Source organism: Cyanidioschyzon merolae, chromosome 19 (assembly GCF_000091205.1).
Source record: "Cyanidioschyzon merolae strain 10D DNA, chromosome 19, complete genome".
Classification (NCBI taxonomy): Eukaryota; Rhodophyta; class Bangiophyceae; order Cyanidiales; family Cyanidiaceae; genus Cyanidioschyzon; species Cyanidioschyzon merolae.
Window position 1 is genome coordinate 1,223,844 of NC_010145.1, and position 17,002 is coordinate 1,240,845.

The 17,002-nt window shown below is 54.0% G+C and overlaps 6 protein-coding genes across 6 annotated transcripts, besides 1 other annotated feature; 4 read left to right on the plus strand and 2 right to left on the minus strand.

Annotated features, from left to right (window-relative positions):
- Positions 1-835: 835 nt before the first annotated feature.
- On the plus strand, positions 836-1,222 carry CYME_CMS487C (hypothetical protein; the record flags this gene model as incomplete). The annotated part of the gene is made up of 1 exon (XM_005539007.1): positions 836-1,222. One exon carries the CDS (start codon positions 836-838, stop codon positions 1,220-1,222), a length of 387 nt encoding a protein of 128 aa, XP_005539064.1.
- A 2,788-nt stretch (positions 1,223-4,010) lies between these two features.
- On the plus strand, positions 4,011-5,105 carry CYME_CMS488C (similar to glucose-6-phosphate/phosphate translocator; the record flags this gene model as incomplete). The annotated part of the gene is made up of 1 exon (XM_005539008.1): positions 4,011-5,105. One exon carries the CDS (start codon positions 4,011-4,013, stop codon positions 5,103-5,105), a length of 1,095 nt encoding a protein of 364 aa, XP_005539065.1.
- Positions 5,106-6,446: 1,341 nt separating this feature from the next.
- On the minus strand, positions 6,447-7,520 carry CYME_CMS489C (hypothetical protein; the record flags this gene model as incomplete). The annotated part of the gene is made up of 1 exon (XM_005539009.1): positions 6,447-7,520. One exon carries the CDS (start codon positions 7,518-7,520, stop codon positions 6,447-6,449), a length of 1,074 nt encoding a protein of 357 aa, XP_005539066.1.
- A 1,832-nt stretch (positions 7,521-9,352) lies between these two features.
- CYME_CMS490C (probable malic acid transport protein, malate permease) lies at positions 9,353-10,534 on the plus strand (the record flags this gene model as incomplete). The annotated part of the gene is made up of 1 exon (XM_005539010.1): positions 9,353-10,534. The coding sequence occupies one exon, from the start codon at positions 9,353-9,355 to the stop codon at positions 10,532-10,534; it is 1,182 nt and encodes a 393-aa protein (XP_005539067.1).
- A 321-nt stretch (positions 10,535-10,855) lies between these two features.
- Positions 10,856-11,541: a sequence feature (possible transcribed region).
- On the plus strand, positions 11,179-12,465 carry CYME_CMS492C (hypothetical protein; the record flags this gene model as incomplete). Its single annotated transcript, XM_005539011.1, has 1 exon — positions 11,179-12,465. One exon carries the CDS (start codon positions 11,179-11,181, stop codon positions 12,463-12,465), a length of 1,287 nt encoding a protein of 428 aa, XP_005539068.1.
- A 740-nt stretch (positions 12,466-13,205) lies between these two features.
- Positions 13,206-15,524, minus strand: CYME_CMS493C (hypothetical protein, conserved; the record flags this gene model as incomplete). The annotated part of the gene is made up of 1 exon (XM_005539012.1): positions 13,206-15,524. The coding sequence occupies one exon, from the start codon at positions 15,522-15,524 to the stop codon at positions 13,206-13,208; it is 2,319 nt and encodes a 772-aa protein (XP_005539069.1).
- Positions 15,525-17,002: the final 1,478 nt, after the last annotated feature.

Genomic DNA, 17,002 nt, shown 5'->3' on the forward strand with positions numbered 1-17,002 from the left:
TTGTGCCGAGCGATGGAGAAAGCGTTCATCGGTCATGGAGCGCCCCACGAAGGTTGAGATACGATGGAAATATGGGAACACATGAGCGCTACAAAGAGCACACCGAAGCTGTATGCAAGGGACATGAAAATGGCAGGCGAACCCCGTAAGTCGTTATGGCAACCCTGGCATGAAATGCTTACAAAACAGCCGGGAGCGTCGGAATAAAAAACTTTAACGCTGCGATGAACATCACTTGACTGCTAATACTAGTAAAGAGAGGGAACTGAGTCACCAATGTATTTAGAGCCGAAAATAAAAGAGAGTGAACGGCACTAATCACAGAAATCGTCCACAAATGCTTGTGTTGATATTCCACAAAAGAAGAAATTCAAACTTCGAATGTACACCCAAGTTATATAAATAGACACGCTCCATTGTATCCCGATATGGCCGTATCCTCGGGTTGTGCACAGCATAGAGCGCGCCACAAAATTTCATCCCGCATGGAACACTGTCCAGCGACTGTGCCTGCTACCTGCTCACCCGGGGCATCGGAGCTGTATACCATCGGACGCCCCATGAGATGAAGCGTCTGCAGCGCCAGTCGACGGATGCGTGCCACCACGAGCATGGATGCACAAAAGTTCAATACGATCTATTTATGTACATTTTGGATCGAAATGGTTCTGCGCGGAGATACACGCACTGGCGCTTCTATCTCGGCAGCTACGGCCACGCGTCCGTGCCATCGCGAGCGCGCGGCTCTCGGCAGGCTGGACGTGAAATAGCTCAAATTTACGCCTTATCGAGTAGTTGTCCTTGCGTAGTCTCTGCTCCACAACCTATCTGACGCATGGCAAACGAAGACAAACCGGGAGCAACCCAAGAAACTGGAAGAACTAGTCGACTGCAGGATATGGCCGAGCGGTTCATGGCGGCGGGTGTCGGTACGTCGAGAGCCGGTTTCGACTTCGCACCGGAGGCAAACGAGACGAGCCCCGAGGGCGGGGTCCCGATCCCTGGGGCCGGTTCGCCACCTCGAAGTAGCAGTCCCATGGCTCGCTCACCCTCGCAAGATATCTGGAAACGCACCTTTCATCCTGGCGGTCGCTCGCCACCAGATCGCAGTCTTTTCGACAGTGCAAGAGAGCACGTCGAAGGCGCGGCTAGCGGTCAGAGTGTAAGTGAGATATACGCCCAGAAACGCAACCAATATTATGTTGCGCCTCGAAAGGACTGAAGATTTTCTGGTGGCCTTGGAAGCGTCTGAGAACGAATTGGGCGAAAACTCCTGGTGCGGCGAAACACGCGTCCGAACTAGGAAGCACCTAGTCTGGTGTCTACCGTGCGCGTCGATAGTGTCGATGCTTTAGCAACTTGCCGAGAGTCATGTTTTCATGACTTGCGTAAAGGGCTCTTTAGTGTTTTGGAAATGGACTCCTGATATGCCTTCTCGAACTGATGTCGTACCGATCCGAACTCGGAGCGGGACTTGCCGCGCGGTTGTTCGGCTCGCACGACTCCCCGCAAAGCGCGACGCATGGCGTGCAGGCTGCACTGTTAGCGTACCTGCGCGCTCACGTAGCGAGTCTTGAGGCCCTGTGGACGAGACACGGGTTCAAATACAGGATACATAGATTCGAAGCGAGCCTCCGATCCACTTGAAGCGTCATCTCAATGCGAGCAACCCTTTCGACACAAGATTCCAGGATACAGCTGGTCTGCTGCGCACATGACCAGAGCCACGGCGAGCGTCATGACTGCCACCTTGAGGTAGCGCAGCGTGTTTCTCACGAACGACCTCGGCCATGAGCCGCAGGTCACCAAGTCCACACTGGATATGCTCGCCGTAGCGACACGTGTGACGAATGCCGGCTCCCGCTGCCGTCAGCGGCGATAGCAGCTCTCGATATTCACGGAGCGTGAGATTGGTGTGCATGCATCAGCAGTTTCCCATAATGTATGGATAAAAGACTCGTTTGCTCGTCATTCACGGCTGGTGTCCTTGTGGCAAATTCCGCGTTGTGACCGTTTTGCCCATATAGGCGCATCCAGAGACCGCTCGCGACGCATATATCTAGTCGAGGTACCGTCCAGCCTAAATATTGCAACATGCAGATCACACTTATGTATTTCACACGTGGAAGCATTTTTTGCTCCAGTAACCACACAAGTGGAGATGGATCCTGGCTTCCACCGCGTATCGTTCCCATGTTACGAATGCAAGCGGATATTGGAGACAGAGCGTAGCGGCTGACACAAAGAGCGATTGGCGGAGCAAAGGGTAACTCTACCTCGACATTTGCAAGCACGCATGACCAGCATATTGGCAACAAGACTTCCGTGTGCGGCCTCGCAAGCGATACTGGTGTGGCTTTTCTACGTGGAACCCCACCGTGAAGTGCACTAATCATGCGGGCACGATGCGCAACCACGACGCTTCTAGTGTACGCTTGGGTGCGTTTCTCGAACGGATGACCTTAAGGTGCCACTGGGGCAAGCTCTTCTACGCCCATTGCCAGTGAGGATTCCCCCTTACCATGAGAGGCGCGCCCTTGAGGGCCAGCACCTTTACCCATGTACGAGTATTCTCCTCTGCCAGATTTTTGAGCCTTCCAGCATCTCGTCGAACTGAGCTGGAGTGATTGGCCAGATACTGGCCTGTAGAACGCTCACGAACACAACGTGGGCCGGGTTCACGGCAAGAATGGAGCTCACTGGGGATGATTTCGCGCACGTCGCTTCTCCAGGACAACAACGTGCTTTGGAATGATACGCTTTGCATTCAGGGACTGGTCTAGACTTGTACTCCATTCGAGCCGATGAGGCCAATCTCCCCTGAGCGAAACAGTGACGCCATAATTTCGGAGCATGCGCAAAGAAGCAGCGTAGGAAATGGGTCCAATGCTCATTCATGGACTGAAAGGAGCATCATTCCCGCCGAATCCAACGCATATGTGTGCTCTCCTAAATCGATACTTGAGGCCGCTACAAACGCTTACCTGCTTGTTGTTGACCGGGAATTTCTCTGAAGCGCGGAGCTTCCGATGGCGATTGTGAATCCCTGTGCCGATCCATACTGCCGTACTTGTTGTTGACCGAGAATTTCTCTGAAGCGGGGAGCTTCCGATGGCGATTGTGAATCCCTGTCCCGATCCATACTGCCATACTTGTTGTTGACCGAGAATTTCTCTGAAGCGCGGAGCTTCCGATGGCGATTGTGAATCCCTGTCCCGATCCATACTGCCATACTTGTTGTTGACCGAGAATTTCTCTGAAGCGGGGAGCTTCCGATGGCGATTGTGAATCCCTGTCCCGATCCATACTGCCATACTTGTTGTTGACCGAGAATTTCTCTGAAGCGGGGAGCTTCCGATGGCGATTGTGAATCCCTGTCCCGATCCATACGTCCGTTATGCGTCCACGCTCGGCGCATGCGATGACTCGTCGGCAAGAGGCCTTGTCAAGCTACATCGGGCACGTGAATCGATCCGTCGTTCGCCAAGACACCCAAACACTCCACCAGACCTATGAGCGAGGGTCAAGCACAGCGGACCTTCTCCGGACCCACTCGTGAACTTCAGGGCAATTGCCTTGCTTCGTTTTCGTACTCCTGGGGCGAGCGACTCGCATGCAGTCTATGTTTGATAGCGGGATCACCAACCCCTGCACATTAGGCGCGCACGACAAGCTCGGCTCTCGTTGGAACACACAAAATCACAATAATTTCTGGGGAGCAGTATGTCTGGCATCAGGTGAAACTCGTACCTAGAGCGGTGAATCATGGATGCGCTGCGGTATGCAGATACCAATCCCGGAATCGGGGATCTCTTGTCAGTGGCATCGGTCTGTTGATCGAAAAAAAAAACTGAACCTCCACGAAATCGAGTTCAACGCGGCGCCAAATCATTCAACGTCGTTTCTCTGCAACAGCACGCAACTACGGTACTGTTTCCAAGCAAGCCGGGGTCTGCTCTTGCCCCGCACTGCCGCCGCTGGAAAGAACTGCTTGTGTACCTGTTTCACCAATGTCTTCCACTCACGCCAGCTTACAGGTTTCAGAGGATTCAGTGAAGAAGCCCCTGGTGGTGGAGCGTGGTAAAGATTGCGCCCCCTCAAGGCCGAGTCTCTGGAGGCGGCTCGTACAGCACGGCAGCGCAGAGTACGTCACCGTAGGGAGTATGTGTCTTAACTTTTTCTCCTCTACTTGTATTGTGGTCGCGAACAAGTACGCGATGGATTCCCTGGGTTTTCGTTATGGATCAACTCTTACGCTCTTTCACTTTATCTGTACCTCAGCGCTTCTATACGTCAGTTCGCGCTGTTTTGGCCTGTTTGAACGAAAGCCGTGCGAGCTCTACAAGGTGGCAAAGCTCGCTGCTGGCGCTGCGGGCTTTGTCGTGCTGACCAACCTCTCCCTTCAGTATAACTCTGTGGGCTTCTACCAAGTCATGAAAGTGATGACAACGCCGACAATAGTCGTGATCGAGGCTCTCTTTTACCAGAAGCAACTGGAGAACCGGCTGAAGCTAGCACTGACCCCGGTCTGTCTCGGGGTGGTGCTGACGACCGCTACGGACTTTCGACTCAACCTGCACGGGACGCTGATTGCCTCCGCTGGTGTTATTGTAACATCCTTGTACCAGATTTGGTCTGGAACGATGCAAAAGACGTTGCAGTTGGATGCCCTCCAATTGCAGTACTACACGTCGCCTATGAGTGCGCTTTTTCTGCTGCCTTTTGTACCGCTCATGGATAATTGGCGGCCTGGAAGTCCCGATAGCATCTTCGCCTATGCATTCACACCATATCGCCTGGGAGTGATTCTGATGACGGGCGTGCTGGCATTTCTCGTGAACATCAGCATCTTCATGGTCATCGGACGGACCAGCCCTGTCACCTATAATGTTCTTGGGCACGCGAAAACCGCAGTCATTATATCCAGCGATTTCCTCTTCTTTGGTCGTCCAAGAGATCTCCGAAATTTCGCTGGCGTGCTGCTCACCATGATCGGTGTGGTCTGGTACACGCATTTGAAGCTCGAAGACCAGCGTTCTGACGCCAAGTCAAAGGTGAATGATTCATCTGGATCGATTTGCAAGGCGAGCACTGCGAGTCCATGATTCCTCGCTGTGGGTGCGGATATCGCGGGGCAGGAGCAGTTGCGCGCTCCCCACGAGATGGATCAGAGGTTTCTCGGCGGGCGCTGCACCATCCACAGCATATCTTCGTATTCGCCACAGCCGACACGCCCAGTCCTGATCGATAGATTCGTAAAACAGGTACTTGCCGGCCGGCTGTCTGCAGGAATCTCCGCATGTGTCACCGTTGACGAAGATGCAATCCTGCCTCCATCGGAAGCCGCGTATTGGCGGTTTAGCGATCTTCCTGTGACATAATTCGCTCGACGCTTCCGATGGGAGGCATCTCATATTTGAGACATCGGCAGTGCGAGACATTCCAGGCGAGGTAGCATGCAAGCGCGTCTGCGCACTACTGTGCAGTCAAACCATGCGGTCGGTGCGGCTCATTACTGTCTACAACGAGCAGGTCATGATGGGAGAAATCGAGCCCTCAAGGCACCTCGGGCTGCTGGGTTTAAAGCCCGAAAATGAAGCCGGAGCCCCCGGGCCATCGCGCGACACAGCACTCCATATCGCCGCGCAGGCAAGGATCATATTGTGCCTTGGGTTGCTCTGAATGCCGTCCGTATTCAGATCTCTGCAATCGACTAGACGAGCGCTGAATCCGCAGCTTACAGCCCAAGTCTGCGAGGTAAACAGTGGCTTTTCGATTGCCGCCCACCGCACCTGTGATCAGGATGCGCAACCGTTTGTATGATTGGCATCTGAGAGAAGGCGTCAAGAAGCGAGCCATGCGCCCTGCTTGGCCGTCGTGCCATACTTCGACCAGGGCGCACAGGTCATTCACCAAAGGTGATGCATCAGCTGTGAGACATACCCAGCCATAACGAATTTCTTTGGGCGCGGTTATAGCCGCCGGCAAGCGGTCTTCTAAAGGTGTCTTTCGCACACTCCCGCCGATGCACTCATCGCTTCGCGAATGGTAAACAGAGTCTGCATACCAACCACACGCAAAAGATCCAGTAATGAAGCGCTTCTAAATCGGGTCGTGCATCGGCATCGGAGACGCTGCACTAAGGATTCCCAACAAAGAAGCACTTCTGAGCTGGAGCGTGCACCGACATTAGAGAGGCTGCAACGGTAGCTTTCAAACATTTTGGGCATATGAACCGTTCCGAGTACATGCAGACATTGCAGAACGGCCCCATCGCAATATGAATGCAATATGCAAGGCGGTACCCTAAAAACAGCCCGCTTCAGCGTCGATTGTGATACAGCGTCTCCTACGCATAGGATCGCAAGTTTTCATCTGCTGAGACCGCATGCCGAATTCGCCGTCCACGCCGCCTTGAGATCCATTATGGGACACGATTCATGATGCTACGAAAAGAGGCGGCATAGGGCAGCTCGCTCAAGATTCGCTTCGATTGCCTTGGATGCCGACAGGTAGTACCATTCTTTCTTGCTCTGCCCAGTTAAGTAACTCTTTGCATCTCCGTATTCAAAGAAATAAGGTGGCCAGAGCACTCTTGTAGTCGCCTTGTTATATATGACATCCACATCCGCGACGCCTCCCGATTGAATAACCTTGTTCACATCGATTGTGCTCAGACTCGCGTCCAGACGAAACCGCTGAAGAATCTGCTCTGCACCGAGCGCCGATATCGCGTATGCTGCAGTGCCATAAGTTAGATGCCGAATATGGGGCAGCACAAATCTCGCAGTACAATTGATGCCCAGAGTCTCGAGCTTGAGTTCCTCAGAATAGCCAGCACGCAGCAGAGACACCAGCTTCAATTCCATCTGTAAGACTGGTCGGTCTTTGGTACATGCTGCTGCAGCAAGATCGGCAACATTGCTTTCCCATAGCGGCAGAATTTCTAGCGAGGCGTCGTCTTCAAGTAAGAGCGCTGTTCGACAACCCGCACTGCGGACCCAGAGCAGTGCCAGTAAGTGCGAAACGGAGCACGCAACCTGCGCGTCTATTGACTCCAACTTGACCGGACCTGTGAACGCGAAGACGCGTTCCTGTCTTTCTGCCAAGGACCCAGTTTCGGCTATATCCCTTCGGTAAGCATCTTTCAGGTCCACCTCTGAAACGCCTTGCAGGTGCAGCACGTTCGGCTGATGAGCGAACCATTGAACGACTTGCGCGAGCCCCGGGCTCCGTGGCGTCTTCTCGAGGCCTACGACCACGAGACAGTGATCTTTTCTATCCAGCGATAGCTTTTCCAGAACCTGCTCCGTCAGTTCGTCACCTGTCTTCCAAAGGCGAAACGCGGGTTTCTCGAGTGCCGCGCTCACAGAAGGCAGCCGCCGCCGCTGCACGAAAAGGCGCCGGTGCAGCACCAGCGTTGCAGCGATGAGCACCAAGGCTACCAGAACAAGCACCCGCAGGACCCGCCTCGATAACGGTCGACAGACAAGATATTCCATATTTTTGTCCTCACGCATCCTACGAGCTCGGCGACCATACGCTCTGCAGCTTTCTTAGAGCCCTCCAAACTTCGGGGCTACACGTTTCGCACGCATGGCGCCGCACCGGACACGTGTCGCATTCTCATACGAATCGCCAGTGCTCGATGTCGAATCGCCGACGGTGGCGTGTGCTGGGAAAGTGTCCATATGATACATGCTTGTTCTATCTTTGCCATTTATCTTCCTTGCGGGATGGATATTGATGTTCGGGCATGCGTCCATCATGCTTCATGCTCCGTCCAAGTACCATAAACCAAACATTCTTTCGGATATACTGGTCATTCCGTATGTTCAATCGTGCACCAAGTGGCGGCCTTGCTGCGTCCCCAATAGCACCTGTACCGCTGGTACGGATCAAGTACGGAGACAGAACAGCTTTGCCACACCACTAAGAGCGTGGGCCCGAGGCCGAATGTATTCGAAAACCGGGCCGGGATTCGTGATCATGCTGGGAGCCTGTAAGCTGCGCAGACAAAAACTACTGCCTGTGGCAGCGCGAAGCGATGTTGTACGGGTCCAATGCGACCTGGACGACGCCCAGACGCAGCCGATATGCTCCTAGTCCCAGACTAAACTGCGTTGCGGACGAGCTGCTCAGGTGTTACTCCAACGTCCGCCAATGGGGACGCACGAAGCGTTTGCCCAGCAGACTCGTCGAGCTCGCGGGACCTTCCGCCTACAAGGTAGACTTTAGAATTTACGGAAAACATTGCCCGCTTTCAACGCATACCGTTGAGGGGAAAGAAATCGTTATCTCATCGCTAGTTAGTGGTTCGTTTGTGTTCTTTACTATGAGGATCGTTCAACACCTCATCCGTCGTCGATGCTTTCTTCGTGCCCTCTCCTTTGCACGAGAACAATGAATCTCCGAGCGGCATTCCAGATATCACTGCAGCGTGGCTGCTATCGCGAAGGTTCAGCACACTGTATCGGCCTTGTGTGACGTCTTGCGAACGTGCCCCTTGCGAAGGCGTGAGCAACGCAGGGTTGGGGCTCTAAATGCACTGAAAGATGCAGCGATGGAAACTGGAGTGAGGGAGCTGAGCGACCGACCTCCCGTCGTACGTGGAACGTATTGAAACCCATCAAACAGAACGAAAGGGTAGCGTCGAATGTGCGTGTGGTGGACATCGATGAATTGCGGACGTCGATCACGTGTTTTTGGTGCACAAGTTGCCTCCCGAAAATGACTGGGATGACGACGAGACTCATCACCAACGACGCAACGAAAGAAAAAGATTGATGTCGTGTATTGCTCGGATCCCCAAAGTGCAGCTCCACTAGAGTGTCAGACGCCAGGGCAGAGGGTAATCTTCCAGCCGAGGCACCATATCAAACCGTGACAACAGTGGATGCTCCAGCACTTTGTAGCTGTTAAAGATCAGAATGAGAGGAGGTCAACAACCTGCATCGCTTCGTCGCACAAGAGAAATTAGAAATCCAAGCCCAGAGGGAAAAAGCTTATAATCCTCCCATACCAGAGTTCTTGATACGAGAGAATGGCTGTTGTGTCCTGGGTCTCGTACACAACGAGCATGATGTACTCTGATACAGCAATGAGACAGCATTGGTATCAGATCGTACGCAGAGCCTGGCGGAGGCACCCGCGAGCCGTCGCGAAGCGCAGCTCCTGATGCGCGCGTCGATGCTGCAATCTGAAAGCGGCGGCGGCATCGCGACGCTGCACCACAGAGACTGCTTCGAGACGTTCATGCCTTACTGCTGTGATTCACGAGCGCTTCACCATAACCGTGCCTTACACTGCGGAAAACTTTTGGGACTCTTGTAAAGAGTGGTCTGGTTCCTAGATGGTGCTAAATATACCTCGGCCGTTGAGCAAGGTTGCGGGTCCGCGGGAGATTGTTCGTCAGTTCGTGCCGAGCTGGTTTGCAGTGACCATGGGTACGGGGATCCTGGCGGTAGTCATTAAAGACTTCCCGTTCCAGTTTCCGCACCAAGACGACCTCGGCTGGGCGTATTGGTTCTTTAACGTCGGATTGTTTGGGATCTTTTCGATTCTCTTTCTGAGCCGATGGATTTTTTTCTTTAACGACGCCATCCCAATGTTCCATCATCCTGTTCAATCCATGTTTCTTGGCGCTATTCCAATGGGTCTTGCAACAATCGTTAACGGGTTGGTGCTCTTTGGCACGCCGCACTGGGGCAACAGTGCAACGATAGCGGCCATCGTGCTTTGGTTTGTGGATGTGGGCCTCGCGGTCCTTTGTGGGCTGCTTGTTCCGATATTCATGCTCACGACACATTCGCACGCTTTGGAAAGCATGAGCGCAGTCTGGCTTCTACCAGTGGTTCCTGGCGAAGTCGCAGCGGCCTCTGGAGGTCTCCTGCTCGCGGTCGTTCAGAACCAGCGGCTTGCTCAGAATATTGCGTTCATCAGCATGCTCTTATGGGGATTTTCGGTCCCGCTCTCAATGAGCATTTTGGTGATATTCTTCTTGCGTCTCGTACTGCACAAGCTACCGCCATCAGATCTAATTATTAGTTGTCTCCTTCCGCTGGGCCCGATAGGTACCGGGGCGCTAGCTGCCACCGAACTGGGACTCTACGCGAAGCGCACCTTTGAGAACAGCGGTTATGGCGTCTCCGCGACAACTTTCCAGAGCTTGGCCTCTGCCACCCCGGCAATTGCCATGTTCGTTGCTACTGCTTTGTGGGGCTATGGCGTCTGGTGGCTGGTGATTGCCATTTTTGCAATCGGGCACACGCTAAGAAACCGACTACCATTTAATCTGGGATGGTGGGGTTTGATCTTCCCTCTGGGCGTGTTCACTGCATCAACAGCAGATCTTTACAAATTAACGGATTTCTATCTGTTTCGCATACCAGCAGCGGTGCTTATATGCATCCTATTCGTGCTGTGGTGGGTTGTTATGTTCCACACGGTGGTACGAGCTTATTCAGGGGAGTTATTTTATGCACCGTGCCTTGGACCACGACAGGCTTGTACGCAAAACGAGCTTGAGATTTGAGTGGGTCATCTATGAATAGTCAGCTGCAGTCGATAAAGTATCCACATTGTCGAAGTGAACTGGCAACACTTATGAATCTGCGGTTCAAGAAAATCAGTGCTGGATTTCAGGCCGCTCCAGCAGGTGCAAACCTTACCGTCCTTGACGCGGAAGCACGCGGCTGTCAGCGCTCCATATGCAGTCGTGCTCACAGAGTGCCGGATCAGGTAACTTGCGTAGTTAAACAATTTAAATCAGTTCCGCATTCCAAGGTCCATGCAGAATGAACTAGAAGCATAAGGAATACACGCATACCCGAGCTCGCGAACTGGTGCGTGACTAGTTTGTTTACGACCAAGATGCATAACAAAACTACCATTAACTAGTTTTTTCCAGTGACAAACGTTTACTTAGGCCAGCGTTCTCCGAATATGCGCATTTTTTTCCATTGACAAAACTACCATTGACTAGTGGAATGCACGCCTCACTTGCCAACGCGCTGACCAGCGCTGATACCAGGACGCGCTGCTACGCAGCATCCGCTTCGGTGCTCCTAAACTTTAGGGCGATACTCCAGCGCTGTAGTGTTTGCTGGATCAGACCTGAATATGACTTAGTCAACTTTAAACGGTTCCTCTAGCGTCTTTCTCAATAGAGTTTTGAAGATGCGGATCGCGAGAGGTGTTTTGTTCTGGCTGCTCTGTGTGAACTTTTGCTGGTGCCACTTATCCATCGGTGCGCTGCGGGCGGTACGAGCGATTTCCGTGTCTGAGGAAGTCTCGCTTCCAGGGTTTCGCCTCTTTCCTCGGGTTCCTCAGTCTGAGGCGAGTACTATTTTCTTTCGGGATCTGCTGCTCCCGAAAAAAACTTACAGTATCGACTGGAGCGCGGAAGCTTCGAGCCGATCGCTGACGAGTGGCTTGCGCAATGATAGAGGCACGTTTACGACAAGCGAGGGAAACGTTACGTACGTGCAGACGTTGCGGGACGCTGACGGACACCTCTATGTGTGTCGTGTACCAGCAGATGAGCCTGCAACGCCCAACAACGTTGAGACGGTATCCATGGATGTGGAATCGGAGCCTACCATCGATCTGGACGCGGCTCTGCAGAAACAGCTGAAGGACAAGTGCTTCTACCGGCAGGGAGGTTGGCGGGTGTTCGAGTTCTGTTTTCACAGGCACGTGCGCCATTTTCACTGGGAGAGACGGCGCTCGATGCCTGCAGAGCGCGAGCGAATTCGTGCGGAGATTGAACAACTTCTGAAGGAGCACGTTTTCCCCGAAGGCCCGAATGGCGAACCTGGTAGAAAACGTTTCCTGCGGCTGCTGATACAGGCTCAACAAATACCACCTGACGGGAGCCTGAACCTCATCATCAAGGACGAGGTCTGCATGGGCATGTACGATGAAGCACTCGACCGCGAAAGGATACGTAACGGCACGAATTTGATCACCAGTGGTGCCTTTTTCAGCGGGCGACGCTGGCAGGCACCCCCGCAAGCAACCAACGGTGCTGCGTCGCGCGTCGACCGTGGGTCGGACGCTGAGTACCGCCTGGAATCCGATGGACGTGTGCTCCCAGTTGCAGGGGAAGGTATCGGAAGCGCCGTCGCTTACTTGGTGCAACCGTATACGAGAGACGGGGATCATTGCGACATAACAGGACGTCCACGCCGCACGATGGTACGCTACCGTTGCATTGAGGATGTTCCGCGGATTGCAATTTTCGATCCATCCCCCGTGGTAAGCTCGTTCATTGCCTCCGTGCATGAGCGAAGCACCTGCGAATACGACCTCGTTTTTGTGACGGATGCGGTCTGCTCACATCCAGCTTTTGTTTCACCTGCACGCCATTCGGTGCCCGTTGTATGCGAACGCATGTCATCTGAGATGGAAGCGATAAACATTTCGCCGGGTAGCGCGCAGCATCCTGCTCTGCATCGTAGTTGACGATGGTGCTGCTATGAACGTGATTCCTTTCCAATTGCGAAGACATGGGGATGAAAGGGAGTCAAATGCATGTGCGTCTCTGGTACAATGAGGCGAGCTGAGCACTGCGACACGCTCTGCGGGTTGTGATGTTCATGGTTCCCGGCTACTGCCCGGCTAGGATCTAGGGTTCGCGTCGCCTCCAAGACTCGCCACTTCGGCAGAATCACTCATGGACAATGATCACCTGATGAAGATCGCATATTCGCTGGAGCATGCCTGACAGCTCTAGAGCCCGTCGATACGACGGGGGATCGCCTACTCGACGGGCACATGCGATTGGAGCATTCTCCTCGAGCGGTATGCCTTCACTGGGATCCGCGCTTCGCTGCGACTTGTGAGTACAGCGCGATATCCAGCGGAATTGTTGGTCCTGTGTCGTTGCTCCGTAGGCGTCGGCGCTTTCGAATGCTTTGCGCTCTGGTGAGCAGTGGTTATCCATATGACCGAGTGCATCCGTTCATGCTGGAACCTGGAAGGCAAGCTGGGGTTTATCTGGATGTGGAGACGCTTTCATCGCTCCGGTAGCCTGGGCATCTCCTGGGATACGTCTGCAATCCATGCAACTGCTAGAAGAGCAACGTCTTTTACCGGATCTGGATGCGGCGACGCTGTCATAGCTGCGGGTACCCTGGCCATCTTCTGAGCTACATTTGGACGGAGGCGCGGACTCATTTCATCAGAACACACGAAGCGCATCTTTAACGCCATTGAATGATGCTTAGACCGTCTCGAATAGGCAAAATGACCTGCGTAACGCGTGCATCTTCCAGTACGTGTTGGTTAAAGGCATGAACCGCGTCCATGAGCTTCCGACTGCGTAGCGCGATGCGCTCTGCATGTTCGCCAAATTCAACATCCTCCATTTGGGCGTGTTTCTGCTTCCCGTAAACAGGCCGAAACAGAACATTATCGACAAGCAACGCACCATTCGGAGATAAGAGTCTATGATCCAGGATGAAATCAAAGTAGGTGATGTACCGGCGCTTGTCAGCGTCGAGATATATGAGATCAAAAGGCGCAACAGCTTGGTCGCGGAAGCGCTCCAGTACATCCAAAACGGCGCCTCGGTGCAGCTCAATAGGCGCCAGCTGACCAGCAACACATTTGAAGAACTGCTCGGCGGTGTCTGCAGCGTTGGGGTCCTGCTCAACCGTCACCACAGTTTGGACGTGGTTCGGACCCATGGCGCCAGCAAAACACAACGTTGCATAACCGGTAAACGTGCCCAGCTCGAGCACACGTTGCGCTCGCAACAGCCTAGCGACCGCGTGCAGGACGGCACCTTGGACAGGTCCACTCATCATGTGCGCGGCTTGCGGGAACTTGCGATGCGTCTCGGCCGCGAGCTCCCGCAGGATTGGTGCTTCGGTACCCCAGGGAGCGGTGCGGCTCATGGTCTGTGCGTACCAGTGCAGCTCATTGCTAGCGCTTGCGAGTGCAAGCTCGAGACCTCGCTGGCACTCGGGGCTACAGCATCCCGAGAGCCGGTGGCGACAACGTGCGCACTGGATCATCCGTCGATGGCAAGGTACATGCGCACAGTGCAAGACGTCCAGTGCTGGGGCACTGCACGTTTCACATCGGCTCAAAATATCATTCGTCACCGGGGTTTTGAGGCGTTCATCGAATACATAGATGGATCCTTTGAATTTGGGATCCCATCCTTGACGATGCGCCTCTGCGGCGTACGAAACGACGCCGCCGGCAAGTCGCTCCACGCGTTGAAATCCGAGGCGGTTCTCCAGATAGGCAGCTGCTTTGACACAGCGAATTCCGCCTGTGCAAAAAGTGAGTATCCGTCGATCTCGAGGCTCGTTTGCTAGACGCGCCTCAAGCGCTTTCCAAGTCTCCCGGTAGGTGCGGGTGTTCAGGGGGCGAGCCTCAGCGCTCCCGAAAAATGTTCCAAGCTGCGTCTCGTAATCATTCCTCACGTCGATCAGAATGGCGTGCGGGTCTTCCAAAGCCTGATGCCACTCTGCCGGGCTCAGCTCTCGACCAGCTTGCGTCAGATCAAGCGGCTCCTTGAGACCGTCAGCGACGATTTTCTGCCGACAACGGATATGTAGGTTACGAAACGGAGGCTGTGCAGCGAATTGAGCTGCCGACAGCAACTGTGGATCCAAGTTCAGATAGACACCAGCGAGTTCAACCAGGTACGGAGACTCGGCTTCGAGCAACCGCTTCAACGCGTCGAGGCTACGCAGAGGAACTGCGACCTGCGCGTTGATGCCCTCCGGTGCTATGTAGATGCGACCGCGAATCGCCAGTGGTTTCAGGTAGAAACGTAGACGAGAGGCGAGCTCTTCCGGCTCTGCAATGGGCACAAAGCGATAGAATGAAAGCATTTGGATATCTTCGTCTACGGCATCGAGCTCCTTGGCTGGATAAAATGGCGGCAACATCCGTGCCCGCTGCCGTTCTCGTACCCCGTCGGTGTTTCGGGGCCGCTGTCGAAACTCCTCTATCATAGAATCGCTGATTTGCGGGTCGAAACGCAGATACAGAGGGGCTTTGGCTTGCCAAGCCTCTTTTAACAGTGCATCAGAGTCAACGAGCTCCAGCGAGTCTGGCCTGTGTGCAACAAGGACAACGTGAAGCGGTGTGCCCTCGAGTCGTTGCAGCGCTGAGAAGCGTTCCCATATCCCTTTTCGAAGCAATTCAAGACTCGGCTCGGTTCCGGGAACAAAGATGCGTCCTTTCCGGTCACTGGCCGCCACCCGAAGAGCAGCTCGTAGTTGCGGTGCTAAATAGACCCGAAATACCCACTGGGCACCCTGGAACTCGCGTTCTGGTTCACGAGTGCTTCCGGTCACATAAGCCAGATCCGGCACGTTTGCTGATAGGTGCCGAAGCACGCTCCGCTGCGACCGGCGACGGCATGCGGCGACCTTGAGACCTCGCCGAAACGCAAAACAGAAAGTTTTCGAAGGCGAACTTGTCCAGAAAGCGACGGGTTGTGCGAAAGCGACTGCCTTCAACTGTGTACACGGCGACATCCACAGCATGAGCAAACGCATGAGAAGAGAACGTGTCTCGGAGACCCGATACCTCCCGTGTGTCTAGACGGAAGCCGTACCCCTGTTTCCCTTAAGCGCCGGTGCACGCGAACTCGTACCGAGTCGAGGCAACGACCAGACAAGCCGAGGTGCCGGTACGCTTTCACCAGCCTGTTCCGAGCTCCGAGTCCAATCAGTGCAGAAAACTTTTACAACGGCGTTTCGTTACCCTCTGGGCAGTGCAGGTGCCACGAAATGAAGGAACTACCAGCAGCAGCAGCAGCAGCAGCAGCAGCAGCAGCGAAGTATGTCGCGGTGTAAGGTTCGCGGAAACGCGAGCCTGAGGCAGTCGGTATCCGCCGTCGAAGAGTTGGGTCCAAGCTTATGTGCGATACCTGCAGGTTCTGTGAGAAACTTCCTCCAACGCTTGTTTGTGTTTCTATAGCATCGGAGCTGCGAACCAGAGTCCAATGGATATGTGGATGCTATCTATACCCAGAGGGAGGTTTCCGATGTTCCGCAGACGCCTCCGGAACGCACCTACCCGTAGAACAATCGTCTTCTCGAGGGGTGCGCGTTGAACGAACTGGCAACCGTCCCTGCGCCGAGCCTAACACCGGCTCTTGAAGCGGTGCTAAAAACTGCCTCCAAGTACCTGGTGCCGTCACCTGGGAAGTAGCACGGCGAGCAATGCTCTTAGCCGCCACTATCACAAGAGGAGCGCACTTGATACTGCTAGGTTTTGTGCGTGCACGAGCCAGTTGTCACAGCAAACTGCATACGTTTATGCGGTACCCCGTCTGAAGAAGCCCTGCAAGATAGCTCTGGGTTCAGATGCCTATCGCCGAGGTCCTCCACATGCAGTAAAGCTGATTCGGATAGAAATCAGCCCGTGCTACGCCCGTGGCGGTTTGAAATAGAAGCAGCTCCATCTTGTGCACCTGGACCTAATCGCTAAACTTTCGGTCTCTTCCCAGCGTCACAAACAGCAGCCCCTGCGAGCGTTGGCTGCGACTGCATCCTTTTCCTCTTTCTCGTATTCGGCACGAAAGACGTCGGCCAATCTTTTGCCTCAAGGTGCATTGCCAGCAGTCGAAGGGCCGTGATAGCAGCATTCAAGTGTCAATTTCGTAGCTTCCCGCGGTTGTCTACACATCTGAAATGCAAGCGGATATTGCGCTTGACGAATCTTTGTCGTAGGCAGCCGAGGAACGCCCCTCGCAAAGGGTAACACTCGACTGTGGTCAGGCGCTCCTAAATATCCATCGAACCTCTTGATGTTCCGATTACCGCCCAGTTTTGCACGTAAACGGTTGGTTCATCGCCGGATACATGCCTTGGGCTGCTACAGATGGCTCTCAGCGATGCTCTCCTCGGTATTCGGGCACGCTGTCGTGTCCTTCGATCATGGGCTTCTTCTAAGTGGTCCCCAAGGTGCTGTCGCTGTCTGTTGTACAAGAAAGCGAACGGAGCCTCATTGAATACAGGATTTGTGGCAC